This window comes from Triplophysa rosa, linkage group LG18 (genome assembly GCF_024868665.1).
Source record: "Triplophysa rosa linkage group LG18, Trosa_1v2, whole genome shotgun sequence".
Lineage (NCBI taxonomy): Eukaryota > Metazoa > Chordata > Actinopteri > Cypriniformes > Nemacheilidae > Triplophysa > Triplophysa rosa.
The window spans coordinates 18,506,340-18,533,137 of record NC_079907.1 but is presented as its reverse complement, the minus strand read 5'-3'; the positions used below and the strand labels follow the sequence as shown (position 1 = coordinate 18,533,137).

General features: G+C 40.2%; 1 protein-coding gene across 1 annotated transcript; it reads right to left on the bottom strand.

Annotated features, from left to right (window-relative positions):
• Window positions 1-7,477: 7,477 nt before the first annotated feature.
• Window positions 7,478-26,596, bottom strand: LOC130568941 (carbonic anhydrase 4-like). Its single transcript, XM_057358200.1, has 9 exons — window positions 26,507-26,596; window positions 26,265-26,331; window positions 24,892-24,918; window positions 24,629-24,799; window positions 15,726-15,877; window positions 15,541-15,642; window positions 15,350-15,422; window positions 8,323-8,489; window positions 7,478-8,197 (listed from the first exon to the last, which is right to left on the bottom strand). The coding sequence occupies exons 1-9, from the start codon at window positions 26,561-26,563 to the stop codon at window positions 8,012-8,014; spliced, it is 1,002 nt and encodes a 333-aa protein (XP_057214183.1). The 5' UTR covers window positions 26,564-26,596; the 3' UTR covers window positions 7,478-8,011.
• Window positions 26,597-26,798: the final 202 nt, after the last annotated feature.

Here is a 26,798-nt window from a genome sequence, read left to right as displayed (position 1 = left end):
TGGGTGGGTGTTGTGGGGAGTGGGGGGGCTTGTTGGTTGTGGTTCGGGGCGTTTCATTTGTTGGGACTGTGTGGGTCTGGTCTGGTTGGTCTTGTTTTGTGGTCGATGTCGGACAACAGAGGAATAAAGTTAATTATGCCATTACTACTTTTCCCTGGTTGTTCCTCTGTTGTCTGTTGTTGATCGCGGAATGGGACCGGGTTGGACCTGCACGGTTTCGGCGGGTGGGGCTTCCTGGGTCGCGGCTCGTGGGCTCTCCCTGTTCTTCGTGGACGTTGCTCGGTGGCTTTGGTCGGGGTCACTGAGTGCAGCTATGTCAGAGGAGATCTGGCCCTCCCGGCTGAGCCTGGTTTCTCCCGAGGTTTTTTTTCTTCATTATTCAGCATTGGAGTTTGGGTTCCTCGCCACAGCAGAGCAGTGCAGTGTTGGCTTGCTCACCGGGAGACTGCATTTATTTATTCATTTATTTATTAGATATTATTTATTATAATGATCTTGCTTGGTCTATAAACACCATGTACTGTGCTGTGTTTTACCTTTCTGTTTTTTTCTTATTTGCTCCTGTAAAGCTGCTTTGGAACAATGCACATTGTGAAAAGCGCTATATAAATAGAATTGAATTGAATTGAATTGAATTCAACAAACGAAGGAATATATTGCATTGAGGCTCCATCTGTGAATGGCAGAGCAATAATTCCCTAAAATCTGCTGAGGACAGCTTTCAAAATCTTCCACGGAGATGAGAACGAGAATTAACGAAACGGCAGGGACTGGCAGATGTGATGTTATTGGTGCTTTCGTGATCTGTCATGCTAGAGGCATTCCCATAGGATCAAACAATAACAAGATCGAACAAACGTTAGAAAGAAAACCACTGTTGTTTTTTTCAGGAGCCTCTTCTGAAAAAAACACATTTTAAATTAGAACCTTTCTTCATAAGATCATTAAAAAGGTTGTTATCATCTGCTGAACAAATTGGTAAACTCAAACAGCTACAATTTGAGTCTGGTTCCCATCTTCATTACAGCACATTGACAGAGCTTATAAGAAAACAAACCACATTCGCTTTAATCCTGATTATGCAAAATATGAGTGCTGATGTTATTAGATCTCAGTGATCTTTGACACTGTAGATCACACATTTACATTAAAGCATTTAGCAGAGGCTTTTAATCAAAGTGAATTACAAGTGTGAGGAAACCACACTCCTACATTGACAAGAAAACTGGGTAGGGCTTTCTGGGTTGACCCTCAAAATGATTCAGATCATTCCTCAACGGGAAGGGCTATTATGCAAACATAGGTTACCATTAATCTAAGTGAACATCAATTAGACATGAAGTCCCACAGGGCTTTAGATGTAGAAGTGTATAGAGGTGTATAGATGACACCCAGATCTAGTATCACTCGGCAAATCATCCAAGATGGCGCCGCAGATGGCTGCCTCGGTGTGGAGCTCTCCAGTTGTTTTAGTGTTTTTGTTACTTTTTCCTGTTTTATGTTTTTCCCATACAATCAGTTTCACAAGAGATGAACTGCTGAACATTCGGCAGTGCACACCATCTGATCTTTTTCCGGTTTTTGATTATTCGGATGTTTTTCTTAACATCGTAGTCGGAGGCGCAGTGGTGCTAACAAAGCGCTCCAGGACGCGCAAGCGTGCGAAGCGAGCCTGCGCGCTAATCAGGCTCAGAAAGCCCGGCTTTAAAACTGCGCTGCCTAGCATACATCTGGCGAATCTGCGCTCTCTGCCAAACAAAACGGACGAACTTCTTCTACTCTACCGGACAAATAAGGATTTTTCAAACTCTGCTGTTTTGTGTTTCGTGGAAACGTGGCTAAATGACTTCATCCCGGACAGCGCGCTACATCTGCCCGGCTACCAGCTGTTCAGAGCAGACCGCAACGCAGAATCAATGAGGAAATCGCGCGGTGGTGGGGTATGTTTCTACATCAATGAAAAGTGGTGTACAGATACAACAGTGATGAAGAAGATGTGCTGTCTCGACCTAGAAGCACTCTTCATTAACTGTAAGCCCTTTTACTCGCCGCGAGAGTTTTCCTCGTTCATTCTCGTGTGTGTTTACATTCCACCGCAAGTGCACGTGAGCGTGGCGTTACAACAGCTCGCAGATCACATCATGGACACTGAGCAACAACATCCGGACTCTGTTATTATTATTCTTGGCGACTTTAATCAGGCAAAACTTACACTTGAGCTGCCAAAATACAGACAACACATCACATGCCCTACCAGAGACAAAAATATTTTGGACCATTGCTACACCACAATAAAGAATGCATATCGCTCTGTCCCTAGAGCAGCTTTAGGACTGTCTGATCACTGCCTGGTTCACCTTATCCCAGCCTACAGGCAGAAACTAAAAGCTGCCAAACCTATGGTAAGGACTGTTAAAAGATGGACCAACGAAACAGAGCGGGCCTTACAAGCCTGTTTCGAGTGCACCGATTGGAGTGTTTTTGAAGCTGCTACCAGCGATCTGGACGAGCTCACAGAGACTGTAACATCATACATCAGTTTCTGTGAGGATTTGTGCATTCCTACCAGGACTTCCTTAAAATACAACAATGATAAACCATGGTTCTCAGCAAAACTCAGACAGATTCGCCAAGCCAAGGAGGATGCCTACAGAAAAGGGGACAAAGTCTTGTACAAGCAGGCTAGGAACACATTGACAAAGGAGATCAGAGTGGCTAAGAGAAACTACTCTAAAAAGTTGGAAAACCGGTTTTCAGCCAACGACCCTGCGTCTGTGTGGAAAGGCCTTAAAGACATCACCAACTACAAGCCACCATCCCCCAATTTTGCAGGCAATCAACACCTGGTCAATGATCTGAATGACTTTTACTGCAGATTTGAAAATGCTAACTTTACACCTCACACCAACTCTGACATTCTCTCTACACAACACCTATCACCTTCAGTCACCCCACCTCCTGCACTTCAGATCAGTGAAGAGGATGTGTGCCGAGTCTTTAGGAAACAAAAGACAAGAAAAGCACCAGGCCCAGATGGTATCTCCCCAGCCTGTCTTAAAAGCTGTGCTATTCAACTGGCCTTCATCTTCTCACAGATCTTCAACAGATCACTGGAGCTGTGCACAGTTCCTTCCTGTTTCAAGCGCTCCACCATAATCCCCATCCCAAAGAAACCCAAAATCACAGGACTGAATGACTACAGACCCGTCGCTCTCACATCTGTGGTCATGAAGTCATTCGAGAGACTGGTACTGGCTTATCTGAAGGACATCACAGAACCCTTACTGGACCCCCTGCAGTTTGCCTACAGAGCAAACAGGTCTGTTGAGGATGCAGTTAACATGGGGCTGCATTTTGTCCTGAAACATCTGGATAGACCAGGGACCTATGTGAGGATCCTGTTTGTGGACTTCAGCTCCGCTTTCAACACCATCATCCCATCACTGCTCCAGACAAAGTTAACCCAGCTATCTGTTCCTGGCTCTATCTGTCAGTGGATCACCAGCTTTCTGACAGACAGGCAGCAGTTAGTGAGAATGGGGAAACTCACATCCAGCACCCGCACAATCAGCACTGGCGCCCCCCAGGGGTGCGTTCTCTCCCCACTGCTCTTCTCCCTGTACACAAATGACTGCACTGCCCAGGACCCTTCTGTCAGACTTCTGAAGTTCGCAGACGACACCACACTCATTGGCCTCATCCAGGATGGTGATGAGTCTGCGTACAGACAGGAGGCTGAGCAGCTGGCTGTCTGGTGCAGTCATAACAACTTGGAGCTGAACACGCTTAAAACAGTGGAGACGATTGTGGACTTCAGGAGAAACCCCCCTGCACTCCCCCCTCTCACCATCATGAACAGCACTGTGGCAGCAGTGGAGTCATTCAGGTTCCTGGGCACCACCATCTCTCAGAACCTGAAGTGGGACAATCACATTGGCTCCATTGCTAAAAAAGCCCAGCAAAGGTTGTACTTCTTACATCAGCTGAAGAAGTTCAACCTACCACAAACTCTATTAAAACAGTTTTACTCAGCTGTCATAGAGTCTGTCCTCTGCACATCCATCACTGTCTGGTTTGGCTCAGCCACAAAGTCAGACATCAGAAGACTACAGAGGACGGTTCGGACTGCTGAGAAGATCATTGGTGCTCCCCTGCCCACCCTCCAAGAACTGTATACATCCAGAGTGAGGAAAAGGGCTCAGAAAATCACCCTGGACCTCTCACATCCAAGCCATCATCTCTTCACAATGCTGCCGTCTGGTCGGCGCTACAGAGCACTGAGCACCAAAACAACCAGACACAAAAACAGCTTCTTCCCTCAGGCCATCTACCTCTTGAACAGTTAAATGTTTTTACACACCGTGCAATTAATAACTCTGTGCAATAATAATTAAGTGCAATATTAATTATATCCTCCAGATAATACACTATCTATTTTTATACAACTTTTTCTGTAAATTATATTTCATTCATTCTGCTGTATATAGCACATATCTTGTACTACAATAGTCTATTCTTATTTTTTACTTGTACATATTTACATACATACATAGCTTTACACTCTCTATATCTTTATCTTATGTTTATTGTATTGTATTTCTTAATTTTTTATACCCATAGGCCCTTATTTAAATCATTGTGTACTGTATTCTATTGTGTTATGGTCTCTGTGTACTGTTGTTGCTGTTTCTGTGTTCTGGATGCTCCTGTCACCAAAACAAATTCCTTGTATGTGCAAACATACTTGGCAATAAAGCTCTTTCTGATCTGATTCTGTCCCATTGTCTTCCTGTACAAAAAATGGTTAAACTGTTTATTCAGAAAGATTGTAATTTCCTTGAGTTTCTTTCTTTCTGAATACAGAGGTAGCCCTTACATAGCTTAAGAGATTTGATTTGTTTTATTTGAACCAAAGAGCACCCCAATGATTTTCTTAAATTTCCCCATGATTTTAACAACCTGGTCTCACAGGAAATACGTGCCTCTACACCTTTTTGCAGCACCACAAAATAGGTACCATCAGGTACACATATTGCAACCCTGTATCACAAGTACAACACCATATTATATTATTATTATACAACAGTTCTTTCTGGTTCTCGAATCTGATTGGCTGAGAGCCATGAGATATTCCACCAGTATCATCACGGATTCTGATTGATCTATAAACTTGTGCCGTCGAACTGCTGTATAAGGGGCGATTCACATTTCGCATCTAAAACCGTGCGGAAAAGGGGAGCCGCACTGCTTTCTCCTTTTTTTCCAAAGCGCCTATGAGATTGAGCTCTCCTGGTGTCTGTCGTTGCTAAGCAACCATAACATGCAATAACTCTGCTACTAGATTTATTTATGCTGTGATCATCAGTGTCTCCATCTTCACTGAGCTTAATATATACAGTATATTGGTGGGTTAAATCTTGTCACATGACTTGCGGTGCACGTGCGGCATTCTGAAAAGTTGAAATATTTTCATCTTGATGCGGCACCGACGGGCATGGGAATGTGAACGGTGTGTGAACCGCTACGTTGGCGTTGACAGTGAAATGGCATTGGCTGTAGTGTGTCATGACGCACACAGACGGGCAGACTCAGATGCGGGGTTAACAGGGTCGTTATTGAAAGCAGTGAGGCAAGAGCTAAGCAAGTCCAAGACACCAATGGCAGCAAAACAGTCCTCGAGGAATTAATTGACCCGTAAGATTCCAGTAGAGAGAAGTTGCACCCGTCAGGGAGAAGCTGCTGAACTGGCGAACTGGCGAGAGCTCAGATGCTGTGAGAATCGAGGTCCGGGCGGCCAATAACTGCTGCGGGGTAGAGAGCAAAAAAATAACAGAAACTGGGGCAGACAAGAAGCAAAAAATAAGCAAGCTTCGAGGAGCAAAACTCGGCAAGGCTAAGACGAGGTACAGGACTAAGGACAGCACTAGACTCGCTAGAACTGGGCAGTCAGAGCTGGCAAAACAACAAGCATGGTCTGACACAGGACAGGAGAACAAAGGGAAATAAATAGGAAACTAAGGATAAGTGACAACAGACGGGAGAGATAATAGATGAACGGGCGCTAATCAAGGGGAATACGCTACAGGTGAAAGTGTGCGAAGACGGTGAGTGAAGAAATACCAAAAGGGAGACACGGGGCGGGGTGAGTGACGCAGACAACGAGCACATGGCGAGCTGTCAAAACAGAGGTGCCACGAGCACGACACACAACAGAACACACACAGGCAGGACACGGTAACCTGAGTGACTGAGATCATGTCACTTGTGACTGGTTGTGTTATTACTAGGGATGTAACAATATCAAAATTTCACGGTGCGATAATACTTTGGTGTAATGTCTGCGGTACAATATTTATTGCGATATTTAAAAAGACAAATGAAGACTTGCTAAAATAGCCATAAGTGTTTAATAAACAGTTATTGAACATCGCAATGATGTACAAATTAACCATGTCATATCCTGTCCTCTTTTCTTTGTTCTCTAATCATAATTGTTGCTTTGAGGTATGAGGTATAGTATGAGATAGGTCAAATGTTAAAGGCCCGGAATACCTATCATTTCATACAGTCATGTGACCACGATAATATTGAGACAATTTTGTTATTTTGTTACCATTATATTGATAATATTGTTTCATCCCTAGTCATTAGGCTAGCTTACGTTTTGAAACGGCATTGGCTGTCCTGTTCCGATTGTGTCACACGCTAACCTTGAGCATACATGTTAATAAAACACGACTGGGTGCATGTTGTGTTCACACAACAATACCGTACGGCTTTAGAAGACTTGAAACGCAACACAACCTGTTTGTAATGCCTTTATACTGTTTTGGTCAGTGTTTACAATAAATACCCCTGTCTGACTTCTATTTCCTTGTTGCGTGTTTATTTGGTTGGGACGTGGGCAGTTTTAGGTTAGGGTAGGACTGGGATTAGGTGCTCTAAATGATCTATTGAAGTACAAATAATAAGTAGCCTATTTATAAAATCGTTTTAGAGGCAAATTGTGACACTGACGCGCATTCTCTAGCGGACCAATACAGTTCTCTTTAGCGCCTGCAGTGGACTTTTGTGTCTCAAAACTGTAGCAATATGTACCTGATGGTACGTGTTTTTTGTGGCGCTGCAAAAGTGTACAGAGGTACGTATTTCCTATGATTTTTAAAGTGTTGTATACTATACCACCATCAACTCTGATGCCTCTTATACTGCTTAAATGACCATCATTACATTTGTGAACCAACACAGAAAGAAATGTCACAGGTACTCAGGTAAACCCATTTGTTTGTCTTCAGACCATTTTGAAAAGCTAATAACATCAGTTTCCTTGTGAGATGAGAGAGCTACTGTATATTGTACACTGCCATGATAAAGACATGTACTAGGAGAATGTTTTCTTAAAATGTTCAGTTTGGGGTTTTTTTAAACAAGAAAAAGAAAGTAAAAATGACTACATTTTCATAGGTAAACTATCCCTTTAATGTGGTGATGATAAGATACATGCATGCATACATACATACATACACGCGTACACAAATGTAATTAATTTTGTTATTAAACAGCATTTCATTTATTTATTTAGATACGTGATAGATTTTGATTCTAATGTTAAATATTAAACATTTATTCAGATGAATACAGTATACATGCTGTTTACATCTGAATACAGAATTAAGCTGAGTACAGTACATAATGAGCAGACTTTATGATTTCAGCTGTTCAGCATGTCAACAATGATTTCCTATCCTCATGTTATCATACTGTTTATAACAGATTGTGTGTTTAAGATGGGTAAACACATAAAGCAGAAATAGGCTCATTCAAGTATCATCAACCAATAACTTCAGTTTTGTTTTTCCAAATCATAACATTAAGATATTTCAAAGTTAATATATTTTATTTTATATTTGATGAATTTTAACCATACACATGCTCATCACACATGATAAAATAAAAACAGATCATAAGGAAGTGTGCATCTTTTTTTACTCTACTGGCCAATCCAAAGTATTTACAGCCAGCAAATAAAGGGAAATATCGGCAAAATGTAGAAAGTGAATACGATTACAGATGAAGATGTTGCTGAAGCCACCTGTGATGTCACAATTCTACCATTCATGTTTTGAACACCTCTGAAATTATTGGCAATTTTTGTGCTTGTGTCTTTGAATTGTACTGTTGTGCTGAAGAGGCGAATCTGTGCAGAAAGTTAAAAGAACTTCAGTGTCTTATTTCAGAGACAAGGACTGCAACATTCTCATATAATTATATGATTTTTATGTGATCATAATTACCTCTTTCTATAGATTTTCTTTGACTTACCAACTCATGATTGACTTTGATAGTGTCTTTAAACACTGTCCAGATCACTATTTCGTTACATCTGGGCGTGGTTAGGGAGCCTTCATAGCGGTAATACTTAGTCCTGTCCACCCCTTCAAGCAGACTATTCATTGTGGTTTTATTTATGATGTCTGATGTTGTAGCACCTAAATATTCAGCAAGTGTGAGAAACCACTGATCAATTTATGTTTTATAAATTATATTGATGATGAAAGGTTATCATTACATACAAACATACATACATACAGTGAGGGAAATAATTATTTGATCCCCTGCTGATTTTATAAGTTTGCCTGCTTACAAAGAAATGAAGGGTCTATAATTTTTATGGTAGGTTTATTTTAACTGATAGAGACAAAATATTTTTAAAAATCAGGGGAAAAAATGTTATATAAAGGTTATAAATTGATTTGCATTTCAGTCAGTGAAATAAGTATTTGATCACCGAGCAAAACATAACTTTGTAGTTGGTGGAGAAACCCTTGTTGGCAAGCACAGAGTTAAAACATTTCTGATAGTTGGTCACCAGGTCTGCACATTTGACAGGATACATTTTAGTCCACTCCTCTGTAAATCTTTAAGGTTTCTTGGCTGTCGCTCAGCAAATTGGAGTTTTAGCCTCCTTCACAGATTTTCTATAGGACTAGGGTCTAGAGACTGGCTAGGACATTTAATGTGCTTCTCCTTAAGCCACTCTTTGGATTTCTTGGCAATATGTTTTGGGTCTATGTCTTGTTAAAGGCACATCCACAACCTATCTTCAGTGACCTAGTTAAGGGGAGGAGGGTCCAAGATTTTACGGTACATGGGCCCGTCCCTCAGCCCCTCAATGCGGTGAAGTCATCCTGTACCCGTAGCAGAGAAAAAGCCCTAAAGCATAATGTTTCCAACACTGTGCTTCTTTGTAGGGATTTTTCTTGGGGTCATAGCATTTCTCTCCCTCCAAAAACAGGAGTTAATTTTGGTCTCACAGCACTTTCTCCAAACCCTTTCTGAATCATCTTGATGTTCATTGTCAAACTTCAGATGAGCCAGGAGGGCCTTCTTGGGGAGGAGGACCTTGCAGGTGCTTCAGGATTTCAGTTTATTGTGGCATAGCTTGTTACCAATGGTTTTCTTGCTAACTGTGGTCCCAACTGTCTTGAAATCATTAACAAGCTTCTTCCGTGTGGTTCTGGGCTGATCTTTAACCTTTCTCATGATCATCTTTACTCCATTGGGGAAATTGTCGTGATTCTGCCCATCTGGTCATGTCTTTTTTGATCTTGTAGCAGAATCACGGCAGGATCCCTTGTTTTATGTGAGAACCCATGAGATGTTTGTTTTTTTACTTCCCATGTGTTTTCTAGTGTCTTGTCTGTGGCCCTGCCCCTCTCGTTTCCTGTATTGTCTCCCACTTGTGTCTTATGTTCCTCACCTGCCCTTGCTCGTTATCCCTTGTTTGTCTTTCCTTTAAATACCCTCTTGTTTCTTTGTCTTGTTCTCGTGCATTGTATGTGGTTGTTCTCGTGTCCTACGTTCCTTGTTCCTGTGCTTCTGTGTTTGCTGATGTTCCTCGTTTTCTCCCGTGTCTCTTGTTCCTGTTATCATTTGTTGTAGTAAGTGTTAGTTTAGTTTTATCCTTGTCAAAGTTTTTGTGAGTCTAGTGTTTAGTCTATTTACGCCCATGTTCTTGTATATTATCCAGTTTGTTTTCTGTTATCCCCCTCGTGGGTGTTTTGCTTTGTCTCTTTTTGTCTTGTAAATAAACGTTTCTGTTAACCCCTTCACTGCCATGCTGTCCTGCAATTGGGTTCTTCCTCACCAATCATGACAGAAATCTTGCAGGGAGCTCCAGACCAAGGGCAATTGATAGTTATTTAGTATTTCTTCTATTTCCAAATAATCACACCAACAGTTGTCTCCTTCTCACCAAGCTTCTGTCTGTAGCCTATTCAAGGTTTGTGCAGGTCTACAATCTTGTCCCTGACATCCTTTGAAACCTATTTGGTCTTGACCATGGTGGTGGAGAGGTTGAAATGGAAGATACAGATTCTGTTGGCAGGCATCTTTTATATACATAACAAGCTGACTTAGGAGTACTTTCTTAAAGTAACAGGACTAATCTGTGGTCCATATAGGCACATAACCAATCTGTGGAGCCAGAATTCTTGCTAGTTGGTAGGGGATCAAATACTTACAGTGGCTTGCAAAAGTATTCATCCCCCTTCATTTTATTCACATTTTGTTATGCTGCTGCCTTATCTTAAACTACTTGAAATATTTTTTTTACATTAATCTACACTCCATGCACAATAATGACAAAACGAAAAACTGATTTTTGACAGCTTTGCAAATTTATTAAAAAAAAAAAAAAAATTAGTACATTGCATAAGTATTCATGCCCTCAACTCAGAAAATGGTTATAGCGCCTTTACAGACTCAAATCTTTTTGGGTACGATGTGAAAAGCTTTACACATCTGCATTTGGCAATTTTCTGTCATTCTTCTCCTCAGATCCTTTCAAACTCTGTCAGGTTGGATGGAGATCATCAGTAGACAAACATTTTCAGGTTTCTACAGAGATGTTCAGTTGGGTTCAAGCACTAGCTGGGCCACTCAAGGACATAGACAGAGTTGTCCATAAGCCACTCTTGCATTGTTTTAGTTGTGTGCTTAGGATCATTGTTATGTTGTAGAATGAACCTTCTGCCCTGTCCGAGGTTCTGAATGTTCTGGGCTAGGTTTTCATGATCATTATCTTCGTATTTTGTGTACAGTCCCTGAAGCTGAAAAACACCCCCACATCATGATGCTGTTTCCACTACACTTTACTGTTAAGAAGGTATTGTACAGGTGTTGAGCAGTGCTTGTTTTTCTCCAGACATGATGCATGAATCTGAGATTCATCAGACCAGAATATCTTGTTTCTGACAGTTTGAAAGATTCGTTGAAGTACGTTTTTGCATATTTCAAGTTTCCATGTGTCTTTACTGAGCAAAGGCTTGAGTCTGTCCACTAAGCCATAAAGCCCAGATTGGTGGAGTGTTGCAGTGATGTTTGTCCTTCTGTAAGTTTCTCCCATCTCCATATATGATCATGGAGCTCAACCAGAGTAATCATCAGCTTCTTGGTCACCGCTCTAACCAAGACCCTTCTACATCGATGGCTCAGTTTGGACAGGAGGTCAACTCAAGTAAGAGATCTGGTGGTTCCAAACCTCTTTCATTGAGGATAAATGGAGGCTACATGCTTCTGTGAACCTTCAATACAGCAGATTTTTTTCAGAAGTCTTCCCCAGATCTGTGCCTTGATACAATCCTGTCTCAAAGCTCTACTGGCAGTTCTTTGACCTCATGTCTTGGTTTTTACTTTGATATGCATTTTCAGCTGTTGCACCCTTTATAGAGAGGTATGTGACGCTCCAAATCATACTTATTAAATTGAATTTGGCACAGGTTAACTCCACTCGAAGTGTATAAACATCAACAAGCAAAACTAATGCTTCTGAGCTAAATTTCAAGTGTCGCAGAAAAGGGTATGAATACTTATGCAATGTACTTATTTTTGTTTTTTATTTTTAATAAATTTGCAAAGCTGTCAAAAATCAGTTTTTTGTTTTGTCATTATTGTGCATGGAGTGTAGATTAATGTAAAAAAAATAATCATCTAAAGTAGTTTAAGATAAGGCAGCAGCATAACAAAATGTGAATAAAATGAAGGGGGATGAATACTTTTGCAAGCCACTGTATTTCACTGACTGAAATGCAAATCAATTTATAACCTTAATATAACATTTTTTCCCCTGATTTCTTTTAATATTTTGGCTCTAGCAGTTAAAATCAACCTACCATTAAAATTATAGACCCTTCATTTCTTTGTAAGCAGGCTGTCAGGCACTGCCCTTTAGTTTTTTTATTTATTTATTTTTGTTTTACTGTTGGATTGTTTTTCCCCTTCACTTCTCTCCCGCCTGGTTCCCCATTCAGCTACTCAGCGGCGTTAATTACTCACACCTGTTCCCCATTTATTTTCCCCTCTATTTTAGCCACTGCTGTCCCTGTTCTCAGCCTGACACCCGTTTCACACCGCATGCGTAAGCAGAGCGTATTTTTTTCGGCGCACATGTTAACAGATGAGAGCATTCATACCGCACGCGTAAGCAGCGCGTGCTCGCGGAGCAGAAGCGGCGCGTAAACTGACGCTCAATTAAAGCGACGGTGCATTCTTTACGGACAAAATCCACATGGATTGACAGGAAAAGTAACACTTTTACCTTTAAAGCAGGTAAGTGGTGTCTAATGTGTTTTTAACAGTCGCCATGAGTTTCAAAAAGACTTTTGCCAGGAGTTTTTTTGGCCAAAACCACAACAGCACATTTAAAGGATTTATAATACAAGTATATCTTAGATGTTATGTTTATTTTGCAAATGAAGGAGTGGGAAACGATCGCATTAAGCTGTCAGTGTACTGTCTGAAACCCACTGTCATCATAACCTTCTGAAAAAACAGATAAAACTACATAGACATCGTGTTATATGCTTATATTGCGTATGTGTGAGAGAAAAGCGATCGCATCACAAGTCAGTCACTCTCTCCTGTGGTGAGTTAACCCTTAAGTGACTTCGTATCCTTCAAAGCAAGATGGGTTTTTATTTATAACTTGTACTACACAGATCTAAAAGAGCATGAAACAGGCGGATATAACAAATCATAGTTATGCAATCTACTTAAAAGCGCTTTGATGAAGTTCTGGAAGATATTTTGCTCATTGATGTATGTAAATAACGTAATGTGAAAATGCATTGTTGTACTGCGGTAACAGTTACCCAGGCAGCGCGGTGCATACGCTGCCGGTATTAAAGGACAATGAGCACGCGCTGCTAACGCTCTCACTACGCACTGCTGCCGCTCCGCCTACGCTCTGCTTACGCGTGCGGTATGAAACTGGTGTGAGGATGCATTTGTTTGTTGCGAGCATTGTGCATTGTACTAATGCTTTGTTCTCTACTACTGTTCACAAGGCAGGATTTAATCTCCGCGTCTCTACCCAGGGAGGCGATAACTAAGAGAGCCGGTTTTAGACTGTTTTCCTGTGCGGCTCTTGTCTCTTGTTTTCCCTTGTGGATACCGGCGTTTTTCTCACCCTACTGGACTGTGAACAGTGGTTTTCTTTTGTTGGTGTTGCGGCCAAGAGTACCCGGTTGCCTTATGTTTGATTAGAATTACCTTTTTGCTTGTTTTGTTTTGGAATAAACTCTGTTCAACTCTACCTGCATCTGAGTCCTTTCACGACCGTAACACAGGCAAACTTACAAAATCAGCAGGGGATCAAATACAAACCCGATTCCAAAAAAGTTGGGACACTGTACAAATTGTGAATAAAAACAGAATGCAATGATGTGGAAGTTTCAAATTTCAATATTTTATTCAGAATACAACATAGATGACATATCAAATGTTTAAACTGAGAGAATGTATCATTTTAAGGGAAAAATAAGTTGATTTTAAATTTCATGGCATCAACACATCTCAAAAAAGTTGGGACAAGGCCATGTTTACCACTGTGTGGCATCCCCTCTTCTTTTTATAACAGTCTGCAAACGTCTGGGGACTGAGGAGACAAGTTGCTCAAGTTTAGGAATAGGAATGTTGTCCCATTCTTGTCTAATACAGGCTTCTAGTTGCTCGACTGTCTTAGGTCTTCTTTGTCGCATCTTCCTCTTTATGATGCGCCAAATGTTTTCTATGGGTGAAAGATCTGGACTGCAGGCTGGCCATTTCAGTACCCGGATCCTTCTTCTACGCAGCCATGATGTTGTAATTGATGCAGTATGTGGTCTGGCATTGTCATGTTGGAAAATGCAAGGTCTTCCCTGAAAGAGACGACGTCTGGATGGGAGCATATGTTGTTCTAGAACTTGGATATACCTTTCAGCATTGATGGTGCCTTTCCAGATGTGTAAGCTGCCCATGCCACACGCACTCATGCAACCCCATACCATCAGAGATGCAGGCTTCTGAACTGAGCGCTGATAACAACTTGGGTTGTCCTTGTCCTCTTTAGTCCGGATGACATGGCGTCCCAGTTTTCCAAAAAGAACTTCAAATTTTGATTCGTCTGACCACAGAACAGTTTTCCACTTTGCCACAGTCCATTTTAAATGAGCCTTGGCCCAGAGAAAACGCCTGCGCTTCTGGATCATGTTTAGATATGGCTTCTTTTTTGACCTATAGAGTTTTAGCCGGCAACGGCGAATGGCACGGTGGATTGTGTTCACCGACAATGTTTTCTGGAAGTATTCCTGAGCCCATGTTGTGATTTCCATTACAGTAGCATTCCTGTATGTGATGCAGTGCCGTCTAAGGGCCCGAAGATCACGGGCATCCAGTATGGTTTTCCGGCCTTGACCCTTACGCACAGAGATTGTTCCAGATTCTCTGAATCTTTGGATGATATTATGCACTGTAGATGATGATAACTTCAAACTCTTTGCAATTTTTCTCTGAGAAACTCCTTTCTGATATTGCTCCACTATTTTTCGCCGCAGCATTGGGGGAATTGGTGATCCTCTGCCCATCTTGACTTCTGAGAGACACTGCCACTCTGAGAGGCTCTTTTTATACCCAATCATGTTGCCAATTGACCTAATAAGTTGCAAATTGGTCCTCCAGCTGTTCCTTATATGTACATTTAACTTTTCCGGCCTCTTATTGCTACCTGTCCCAACTTTTTTGGAATGTGTAGCTCTCATGAAATCCAAAATGAGCCAATATTTGGCATGACATTTCAAAATGTCTCACTTTCAACATTTGATATGTTATCTATATTCTATTGTGAATAAAATATAAGTTTATGAGATTCGTAAATTATTGCATTCCTTTTTTATTCACAATTTGTACAGTGTCCCAACTTTTTTGGAATCGGGTTTGTAATTATTTCCCTCACTGTACATACACACACAAATTTTCATTAGTAGAAGCACAGAAAAGACCATTCTTACAGTAGACAAAACCATTTGCTTACTTGAATTGGTAATGTTTGGCAAAAATGATGTTAGGATCTCCCAGCCTTTTGATTTGCTTGTTAAATTGGATCCCTAATGGTTAAAAAGCTACATTCAGTTCACGAAATATATGCACAACTGCATATAAATTACCAAGCAAATTTGTTTTGGTGATTATGAATCTGCCTTCTTGTGGAATAACATTGCTCACCTCAATAAAGAAGCCCAGGACAGCCAATCCTTTGGGGTCATGAGCGTCTATCGCAGCTTTTGCACTGCCATTGTACTTTGAATGGACACTCACAATGTGCAACTAAGAAAAAGGATTCGAGTTAAAAACAAGGAAGAATCTATTATTCACTGAAATATATCACATGATACTTTTCCTATTCATACCTCCATTGGGTATCGCTTGCCATCCACAGTGTGCTCAGAGCCATTCACAGAGCTACCCTTACCCCAGTGGAGATGGAATTGTACACTGGTGTATGCGCCTGGTAGGTCACCCCCTTCCACTTTCATTGTATCACCATCCAGGCTGACTACGACTAAAAAGGCAATAAAGATATTACTTAAAAGGTCAACCACACTAAGTCATAAGTTCTTGTGACCTCTTTACTTTTGTTTTCTTTGAAAACGGAGGAGAATAAAAATGTGAAAACTTTGTATTGCAGCATTTCTCATGTTACTGTCACCCTAGAATTTACTTTGTTGCAGTATTCCTCTTATCCCTGCTGAAAACAACAACAATATAACTGTGCTCAAAACACAATAGAAACCATCTCAGAAATGCAATGGATTTAAAGCGATAGTTCACCCAAAAATTTGTTCATTGACTCACTCCCAGGCTATCTGGGATGTAGGTGATATTTTTTCTTGAGTAGAACAATAAAGGCGATATTTAGGTAAATCCGCAGCCCTCTGCATATAATGGATGTACACCAGTGGCGATCGGTGCCTCCTCTTCAGGGGAAGCAGGAATTCAAAATACGTGTTTACTTGAACCTATGTGCAATCTCGCATCATGTCAAAATATGTGCCTGCTGCAGACGCGTCGAAAGGGTTTATGATAAAAAAGATGCTCACATTCAGAAGACACTGCGTTAACACTTAACTCTGATAACACATGAGACTAAGCGAGTATCTAGCAATACTCTTTTATTAAAAACCCTTTTGACGCGTCTGCAGCAGGCACGTATTTTGATATGATGCGCCACACACATGACGGGCTAAATACATGTTTTGCCGAGCTTCGCATTACTGCTTCCCCCTGAAGAGGAGTCACGGATCACCACTGATGTAAATGGGTGCTGGATCTCTAAGAGTTCTGAAAGCACACATATCCAACCAGTTGCGGAGCTAGGGGGTGGCCAGTGGTGACCGCGACCACCACGGACATAATCATTGCCACCACACTGGCCACCCCACTCATGTTAGCATTTTTAAATGACAAAAATAATTTATCAGATGTTGATCTAGGTAGGAGAACTGTGATCCTATCTATCTGATAATATTCCGACTGTGAAACTCTTGTTGCGTGACCTTACCCGGAAAGCACTGATTTTCCATAGCGCGGGTTTCCAGCATTCACAAAAAAATGGGGAGAGAGACAGGAGTGAAGCGCTATCTCGCCTCAGTGCAAGGCTCAACTACAAGTGATTGAGCAGTGAGCACAGAAACACATATTTTCGGATGAGTAATTAAAATCAGAAAAATATAATTACTTTGATTTCTTTCAGTTCTTTTAAAGATAAGTTCAATTCAGTGCAGTTGTATCAATGTCCTTTGTAACAGAAGTCGGAAACAGCTTTACAATAGCTGAGTTAGAACTAAGCCCTATTCTCAAGGGATTATTACCTTGTGACATCTAGTCATTTGTAATAATTGCAGAGGTTGGTTGTGTTCTTAATCCCGTGTGAATCGGCCATGTCTGTAATTTGTAAAGTAAAAATTCCCCCGCAAATTACCTAACGTTAACATGTTTTGACGAACACAGAGTCCCTGTGATAATATTAGTCCCATGCGAATCGCCATATCTGTGATTTGGCAGGCTCATGTATTCTTTTTCAAGGTTTATCCACTGTTTGCGAATAATGGAGGCTGTGTTGAAGTGTTTTGATATTATTTCGGGTGCTGGGTCATATACATACCTGCCAACACTGTTGTTTTGGCCAGGAGTCTCCCGTTTTGATATTTCTCATGGAAATCGATCGCGGGTCTCAAATGCTGACAGGTACGGTCATATATCATTATACACCATACAACTATATACAAACTATACGCAAAGCCTTGCCATCATATCCGGGAAATAAGTCCGTAAATTTGAGTAAAATCACAGGCTTTAATTATCCCGTGCGAATGCGCCACATGAAATACAGATGTAGGGAAGTCATTTCTAAATTACACGAGGTCCCCAGATAATAATCCTGTGCGAATAGGGCTCTAGTTTATCTGTGAGTTTTGAGATATTCATTAAGTTATCTTATTATCTGTTTTTATGCAAGTTGTTTGTACTAGTAGTAAGTTACTACTGTCAATTTTTATTGCTTGCACTTGAAATAAAATTCGATAGCCTACATAACTGACATGATCTTCTGGCCCTTTTCCCCCCAGAAATGGGAGCTATGAATTTTGGCTTCAAAGTGAAGTTTTATTTGATCAAATAGTTTTGAACAACATAAGGGTGACTATATATATTTTTTAATTAAAATAATGTAGCAATCGCACATGATACATCATTATGATTTGGGCACCTATAGAGTACTTTTCAAGTTTTTTAAGGTTTAATGAGTGTCATGTTTGGCACTCATCCACAATGCGTGCATGATGATATTTTCTGTGCCACCCCAAAGTAACCAATTAAAAATCCCTGGCGCCGCCACTGTATCCAACACAAGCGTGATCCCCACGGCTCCTGGTGACATATTGACACCTTGTGAAGTTAATCGATCATTATAAACTGAACATAATTAATACATTTATTAGTGGTTATCTATAGCTTCTGCAAAACGTCCTGATCGTGATCTTTTTCTTGTACTCAAGAAACCAACACTCAACCCCTCAGTGGTCAGCAACTACAGACCAATATCACTCCTGCCTTTCCTTTCCAAGGCACTCGAAAGGGTAGTATTTAACCAACTCTCTGCCTATCTCTCACAGCACGACCTTCTGGACAGTCAGAAATCTGGCTTCAAGAAAGGACATTCTAGGGATACCGCTCTCCTGTCTGTCGTCAAAAACCTATGGCAGGCAAGGGCTAAATCCTTGTCATCTGTTCTTATTCTGCTTGATCTCTCTGCTGCATTTGACACTGTGAACCACCAGATCCTGCTGTCCACTCTCTCCAAACTGGGCATCTCTGGAACGGCACTCAACTGGTTTGACTCTTATCTCACAGGCAGATCCTTTAAGGTATCCTGGAGAGGCGAGACATCCAGATCTTACCAGCTGACAACTGGAGTTCCTCAGGGCTCAGTTCTTGCTCCTCTCCTCTTTTCTATATATACCACCTGCCTGGGTCCAATAATTAAGGCACATGGGTTCTCATACCATTTTTATGCAGATGACACGCAGCTTTATTTCTCATTTCAGCCAGATGACACCACCATCTCTGCCCATGTCTCTGGCTGCCTTCTGGAAATCTCTTCTTGGATGAAAGAGCATCACCTACAACTCAACCTCTCCAAGACAGAACTCCTGGTTATAATGGCCCACTCATCAATTGAACACCACCTTACCATTCAGCTCGGATCCTCAACTATAACACCCACCAAGTAGTGCTGTAGTACTCGAGTCCGGACTCGAGACGTTTTTTTATGGTCTCGGACTTGTCTTGGACTCGTTGGTATTTGAACTCGGACTTGTCTCGGACTTGGTCATTGGTCTCGCAAATGTTCTAGTCGGTCTCGTCCGAGTCCAGCGATATATGTTTTATTTTCTCCTTCAAAACAAAACATTGATAGAGCAATATTCTTGTGATCCGAAAACTAATGATCCGAAAACTGTTGCCGACTCTCGACTCTAGAATGAGAGCTGCGCGTGCTCATAAGTTCTCTTTTCACACAGCAGTTCAGTTCAGTGTGTGCTGTTGTTGTAATTAAATAACTCCGGTATATTGGTTCAAGTCCGCGGGACTGTCATGCACACCAGAAAGTGAATAACTGAATTAATTTGTGGATAATATTAAGTGTTTACGGGAGACGCTAAACGGGAATGATTCAGCTGAACTTGTTCGACCGGTTCACTAAAAAGAAAGAACCGGTTCGAATGAATGATTCGTCCGCGGCGCGAACCAGCATCAATCATTCATCAGGCACGATGTCAGCGAGCAGCGGCATAATACAGATTGGTTTTACAAACCATAATAAATGTATCGACAGTGCGCTTAAAAGGAAACTTTTTGCAACAAAACTTTCCCCCGAAACATGTGGGACAACATCCAATTTCGTAAGACACCTGCAAAGGCATCACAAAGAGAGGTAAGTTAATGCCATGTTTCAGAGTTAGCATTGCATTTGAGTATTTTAGACAGTTTGAGTAGGGCTTAAAGATAAGATAGAAAGTAGGGCTTAAAGATAAAATTGATCGTATTTTTATTGTCATTGTGATGAACATGTTATTTAAGGATGGGCACCGACGTGCTTATAAACAAGCCGTGGAGCCTCTGCTCTTTCTAGCGGCTCCTCTATCGAACACGCACGCATGGGCAGGCGCGCACACGCATGCACGTACACACACGCACAAAAGTGTTCACTGCTGCACAACCTTGCTGTTAGGAGGGCTTATAAAAAAGTTCCTTAAAAAAGTAATAAACAGTTACACTTCGCCTTTGTGATTTTAGTGCTATACCTATATAGTAAAAATAAAATGACCTTATTTTATCTGCTTTTCGATCATTACAAACAATAATGAAAATGATTTTCTTAGAATAGAAGATATGCTGTCTCTTGCATCACATAAATTATCAATAGTTAAGTATGTGGTCTTGTAGTCATGATTTTTTTCTGTCTCTGTCTAAGACTGTCTCAATTGGACTCGGTCTTGACTTGGACTCGAACCTCTCTGGACTTGGACTTGACTTGGACTCGAACCTCTTTGGACTCGGACTTGACTCGGTCTCGACTAGTCCTGGTCTTGGACTTGTCTTGGACTCGACAATGGTGGACTTGACTACAGCCCTACCACCAAGTCTGCGAGGAACCTGGGGGTGATGTTCGATGACCAGCTGAAATTTACCTCCCACATCGCAGCAACCACTCAAACTTGCAGGTATGTGCTCTACAACATCAGGAAAATCAGGCCATTCCTGTTGGAGCATGCCTCTCAGCTGTTAGTCCAAGCTCTGGTCATATCAAGACTGGACTACTGCAATTCTCTAATGGCCGGCCTTCCAACCAATGCAGTCAAGCCCTTCCAAATGATCCAGAATGCTGCTGCACGTCTAGTTTTCAATCAGCCTAAAGGAACCCATGTAACACCCCTCTTGATTTCACTTCACTGGCTGCCAGTTGCCAGCCCGCATCAAGTTTAAATCTTGGACACTGGCCTTTAGAATGATAACGGCAAATTCGCCCATTTACCTTAACTCAGGGCTCTACATCCCCTCCCGTCATCTTCGGTCTGAAAATGAGCGACGCCTGTTTGTTCCATCACAGCGAAGCACAAAATCTCTTGCAAAAACTTTTACTCATTCGGTTCCCCTGTGGTGAAATGAACTACCAGCCTCCACCTGAACTGCAGCATCCTTCACAACTTTCAAAAAACAGCTCAAAACATACCTGTTCCGCATATATTTGACTAACCAATGACTGTTTGTCTGTCTGTCTAAAAAAAGGAGAATGTTGTTCATTCTCTCCTTTGCTTACTCCAGCTTTAATCTTCCTAGTAGTATTGCATTATAAACTAACTGTTTAGCGTGTACTGTTTAGCGTGTTGACAAAATGTTTATATGCTCTCCTACTTGTAAGTCGCTTTGGATAAAAGCGTCTGCCAAATGAATAAATGTAAATGTAGTGTTTGTTGGCAGATGACAATTGGCAATCCAGCTTCTGGTGATTTTAGCGCCACCTGCAGGACGGGAGTGCTGATCGACTTCCTGTCACATAAATAAATCCCCAGTGAAATCAATATGAATGTTTTTTTCCTTTTATTAAAAATAAGTTAGCTCCTCCTATAAGTATGCTCCTACGCGCTGACAAAATTCCCATTTAGATGATATAAGCGCTCAAAACTGACGCTCTGGCACGTGTGCTCGAAAAAAGCTCGAAGAAATTCCATGACATCACGCTGCACTTCAGCCTCTTGTCAAAGTTCTTGTCCAATCAAATCGGAGTCCCGCCCCCTTCACTATTAGAGCTGCGGAAGCGTCGCCTCATATTAGCCACTTGTTCACACATTTATGTCCTACATGGTGAATGATGAATAATGCACTATATGGGAGATAGGGGATTATCCAGACAGTGTAAATATTAACATTAAAGTCTTAATTTAATGTTAGTGTCACGCGAGCGGTTGCACGTGAGTGTCCTCAGGTTCAGAGACACGACAGCACAGATCATATGTGCAAATCTGCTGAGAAAACAAAACGTATCTGACTCGTTTCAAGTCTACACAGAATGTTGTATGTTAAGGCTCTATGGAAGAGATCGGACATCGCAGCCTTGATGAGTAAATGAGAAGACAAAAGCCAGTGTCACGAACAATGATTGCAAGGCAGAGGACCCAGACGCAGACAGCTGGTGAGGGGTTAACAAAAAAACGTATTTAATATAAATACAAAACAAAAAACCCACGAGGGGTAAAGCAAGGACAAGGGTATAAACATGAAGGGTAAACAGGAACATAGACTAATTACACTAAACTAGACAAGACTAAATACAACACTAGACATTAACTACAAATAACTAAACTAGATTAACACAGTCATACAAACCAGGAGGGTGACAAGGAACAAACAAAGCAAAATGATCCAGCACAAGACCTAAAACACCGGGGCATTAAATAAGGGATTGAATCAAGAGGGAACAGCTGTGGGGCATGAAATAATTAACAATCAATAATGAGGAAACGAGGGGGCGGGGACAAAGACGAGACCAGAGAGAGTGCATGACATGTCAAAACAAACAATGCCATGTCTCTCTCTACACTAAACATGAGGCTCTGTCATGATCTTGCCACTAGACCAAGAAAGACATGACATGATGAGGCAGAATCATGACATCACCAACGTAAATAACAAGCTGCTTCAGATGACACATCACTGGTAACACTGATCTTCCTATTCTTTTCAATAGATCACGCAGTTAGATCCAGGCTGACTGTGCCACAAACAAAACGCTATTGGTTATTTTAAAAGGGGTTGGGGCCTCTCGATATGTCTTGCGCTTTCTGCACTTTTGTCAGTCGAGTCAATTTCACAGTCGAAATTACGTCCACACATCAAATAATGCTGCGCATTCCAAGGCGTTTCACTGGGACTTTAAAGGGGGGGCTTCAATGCTGTCTCATGCATTCTGACTTACTTATACTGTTTCTAGTGTTTCTCATGCTAAACATAGGCAAAGTGTCAAAAAACGAGTTGGACATATGACTGAGTATTTCTGTGCCAAATATACTCATCAGGGTTTGTTTCGGAATGTTTTTTTTTTTCGAGCATGGTTCTTTGTTATGTAACACAGTTGCCTTATTCCTTTCATTGGCATTTCTCATGTGCCTGTGCATACATCAACCAGAACAAGAGTGATAGAAAGGGCACTCCCATCAATGTACTTTGTTCGTTCGGGTTATGGAAGTCGTTGGCAGTGCTGCACAGGATTTGCTCAAGAAACATTTGTCATTTTGTTTTTAGACCACAATATCACTAACGAAGTGCGTTTTTGGTTGTGAGGGAAAGATAAAAAAAATATTTGTGTATATGCTTTTGCATTTATATTAGTCACTAACAGTTCCCAAGAGCTTTTAGGGCATCACAGCATCAGAAGATATTCCTCTACTTTGTCCTTGTCTAGGAGGTGACGAGCTCAGAGAGATATGTGCTTACCCAAATACACGCAAGGCTAAGGCCTTAGAAGCAGGAGGAAATTCCAACCTATACTGATAATGGATAAGAGGAAGTCCCCATCTGTGGACTGATTTGTGGGTTATCACTCTGTATGACAAGTTGACCTGCTTGCAAGCCATAACATTTTTCAAAGACAAACATGGTCTCGTTCCTTACATAAAAATTCCACAAAGTTAGGGAACTGTGGATGCAGTTTGTTTTTCCAGGACAAGAATTGATTTGTTCATGGCATTTCGGTTACAAAATGTTTTAGAAACAAGGCGACGCTGGACTTGCATTTTGGTTGAAACTGACAGATGGACCTACATCTTGGATAGCCTAGGGTTGAGTAAATAAACAGCTAATTAAATATTTGGGTAAACAGTCACTTTATTAATAGTTATAATGGTAATGGTATTGGTTTTAATGGAAACTACAGTATAATGGTCTCCAGTGGTAATATATATTTTATCTGGCAGATGAAAACCAATACAACAAAATTGTATTTTCATGGAAATCCCATTTTTCTTTCAGTGGTGGTTTCTATATTTTTTTCTCTGCAGGGATGTAAACCACTATATATAAAGGGGTGTCCTACATTTTCGCACTTGGTTTAGTTGTTAAGCACTTAATAGCATGTTCTACAACTGGTTTTACAAATGTTCATAATTGTTTCATGTGCTCCCCACCCCAAAAAAAGCACTTAACACTCGTACAGTGCAGTCACTTAAGACATATAATCCTTGAAGTTTCATTCTTACCAGGAAATTTAACGATTGCTTTTCTGAAATAAAACCTGAAATAATAAACCTCAATGATGTATGCAGTGGACAAATTCACTTAGCATGCATTTGTTTTTGTGCATGTGGTAGGCTAATATTTAGTTTAATTATGACTTTTTTTATTTGTTTAAATGTGTTTTATTTATGTGTGCAGCTTGTAATAGGCTAGTTCATTCCATGTGTGTATAAAACTTATCCATTGGTACAATTTCTTTTGCACATCCTAGGGAATAAACCTTTTGATTTTAATGTTTTTGATCTTTGTGTTTGTTGAAACACTCAAGGCCTAAGGTCCTATATAAAATACAGCATAAATCGTATTATAATGTTTCAAAAGTGAATGGCTAATGTTGTTTTCAAACGTAAGCGTTTTAGTACACCATAACTTTTCAGATCTTTTTTATGGTCAAACAACAGTTAAAGTTGAAAAAGTAAAAAACAAATCTTATGACAATTACATTTCCCAGTGTGAAGCTCACCTGAGTCACCAGTATTTCCAATTGAAAAGAGAGTGGAGTCGTCATCAAAACCAGTAAAGGTAAATGAGGTAAGTTTGGAATTTGCCTTAACTTCTGAAGTTACTATGTTAATGGGAGATTGCCTTGATCCACTGCAATATTGTGGTGCAATTTTGGGCCAGGTAGTAGAATCTATTACAAATGAAGATGAGGGAGTCATAAGTTAATTAACAAGAGTTATTAAATAAATAAATACATGCATACATACATAAATACACACTTACCGCAAGTTGGTTTATCGTAGCACCATTCTGTTCAGGGTGAAACGACAGGATTAACAAATATAATCACTGAAAAAAACTGTTGTGACTGTTACATATAAAATCTTACCCTTAGCCTTTACTGTGCTTTTATCATTTACGCTGCGGTAAAATTTATGTAAGATCACGATCATCTATGAATTTTTGAATAGTTTTTATGGGTTTTCATATTGGACAAAGTGTGTTTTGGAAGCAAGAAAGTACATTTCTTCATCATATGTGTTTTTCAATTTCTCGTTTAGGTGTGTAAGTCACCAAATCCAACCTTATAATATCGTAATCACTGTCACATAGCACCATATTGAAACATGTCAGCCACACCTAGCAACTGTTAACTAGGCTTTGAAAAAATGTTTACACAGCGGGGTTAGTTGTAAGACAGTGTTACAATGAATCCCTATGTGTGAAAATATGTACAAGACAATGAGGTGAAAACAAAATAAATTCCATTAATCTAAATAACAACTGAAATTACATTATTAGAGAAAGTAATTGACAATTATGATTTTTTTGGTTGCAGCATTTTCTCATCTATGCGTATGTTAGGATGGTTAGATGAGGGATGGCTGGATGATAAATTTGTAGATATCTGTCTGTTATAGACAGATGTACAAACAATATCCACCTTTAGTTTATAGACAGAATAATATTAAGTTACTTATTCTGTGTTGAAACAGAATTTTCTAGCAAGTGTCAGCTAACACTCTGATTACTTAAAAAGCTTATTTAAAACTGACATGGAAAAACCTGAGTAATTAAGTTACTATAATGTTCACTTTATAATACTGTAGCTAGCTAGTGCGGTGATTAGTGATTAACATAGGTGTATGTATTTATTAGTTTCCTTTCCTTTTAAATAAATAGAATGAAAATAGAAAATAGAATGCAAATCAATAGATTTATTTAATTGATATGAAATACTGTATGTATGGTTAATATAATCTTATAGAGCACAATTTAGTCCTCAGTTTGGTAATATAAAATAATTACTTCAGTGAAACCAATTTTCTTCAAATTAATAGTAGCTACAATATAATATATACCCAATTTAGTGGCTTAATTATTTTAGCTACTGTTAATAAGTTTAATGAATACTTATTTTAAATCTAGTAGGCTATAGTTATTGTAGGCTATACGTCAGTATTAGACATGCAGCGTTTAGTGGTTAATAATGACTATTACATATTAACTAACTAACCGTTACTTACCATAAACATCACTATGCTATGAACTACTGATTAATGAATCTCTCTTCCTTATCAGTTCCTGCATAACTATCTATTAAGCATGAACCCGTATTTTCAAGTGATACCGAAGTAAATGATGCAGATACTCACCCACTGACGAGTCCGCACTGTAAACCGTGGTACACAAAAGAGCCACGCATAACAGTAAGAAGATCATCTAAATAAAACGATGAATAATAAAAGTAAAAAAATGTAGGCTACAAACGTTAAATTAAAATTCGGATTTTGTCCATATAGCAGAATGGTTATACTGTTATAATTAATCTTACCGATAACTCTTTGTTTTTAATGAAGGTAATCGAATTAAATGTGACAAAATTACTGTGTATTACCTTGCAGGTTTTAAAGAACTCCTGTGTGTGTGGAGGAATGGGATGGATTAGTTCCATTCCTAACTATTAATACTCTCAGCTGCACACCTGTGGGTGTGTCACTTTCATTTGTGTTCTCTAAGTAGCACTACAAAATTGTCGTGCTCTGGAGTAATTGTGAATCCCTGAGTACATCGTAAGAAGATAGAGTTATGAGGTCGCCTGCAGGACAACCAGAGAATTGCACCTAAACTTAAAGGGACAGTTCACCCCAAAATGAAAATTCTCTCATCATCTACTCACCCTCAGATTG

Coding starts and splice junctions, on each gene's coding strand:
- LOC130568941 (XM_057358200.1), bottom strand. CDS start 26,563: ATGGAACTAATCCATCCCATTCCTCCACACACACAGGAGTTCTTTAAA. Junction 8,490..15,349: donor GCCAAACATTACCAATTCAA/GTAAGCAAATGG, acceptor CTGAATATTTAG/GTGCTACAACATCAGACATC. Junction 8,198..8,322: donor TCAAAGTCAATCATGAGTTG/GTAAGTCAAAGA, acceptor CTTTCTGCACAG/ATTCGCCTCTTCAGCACAAC.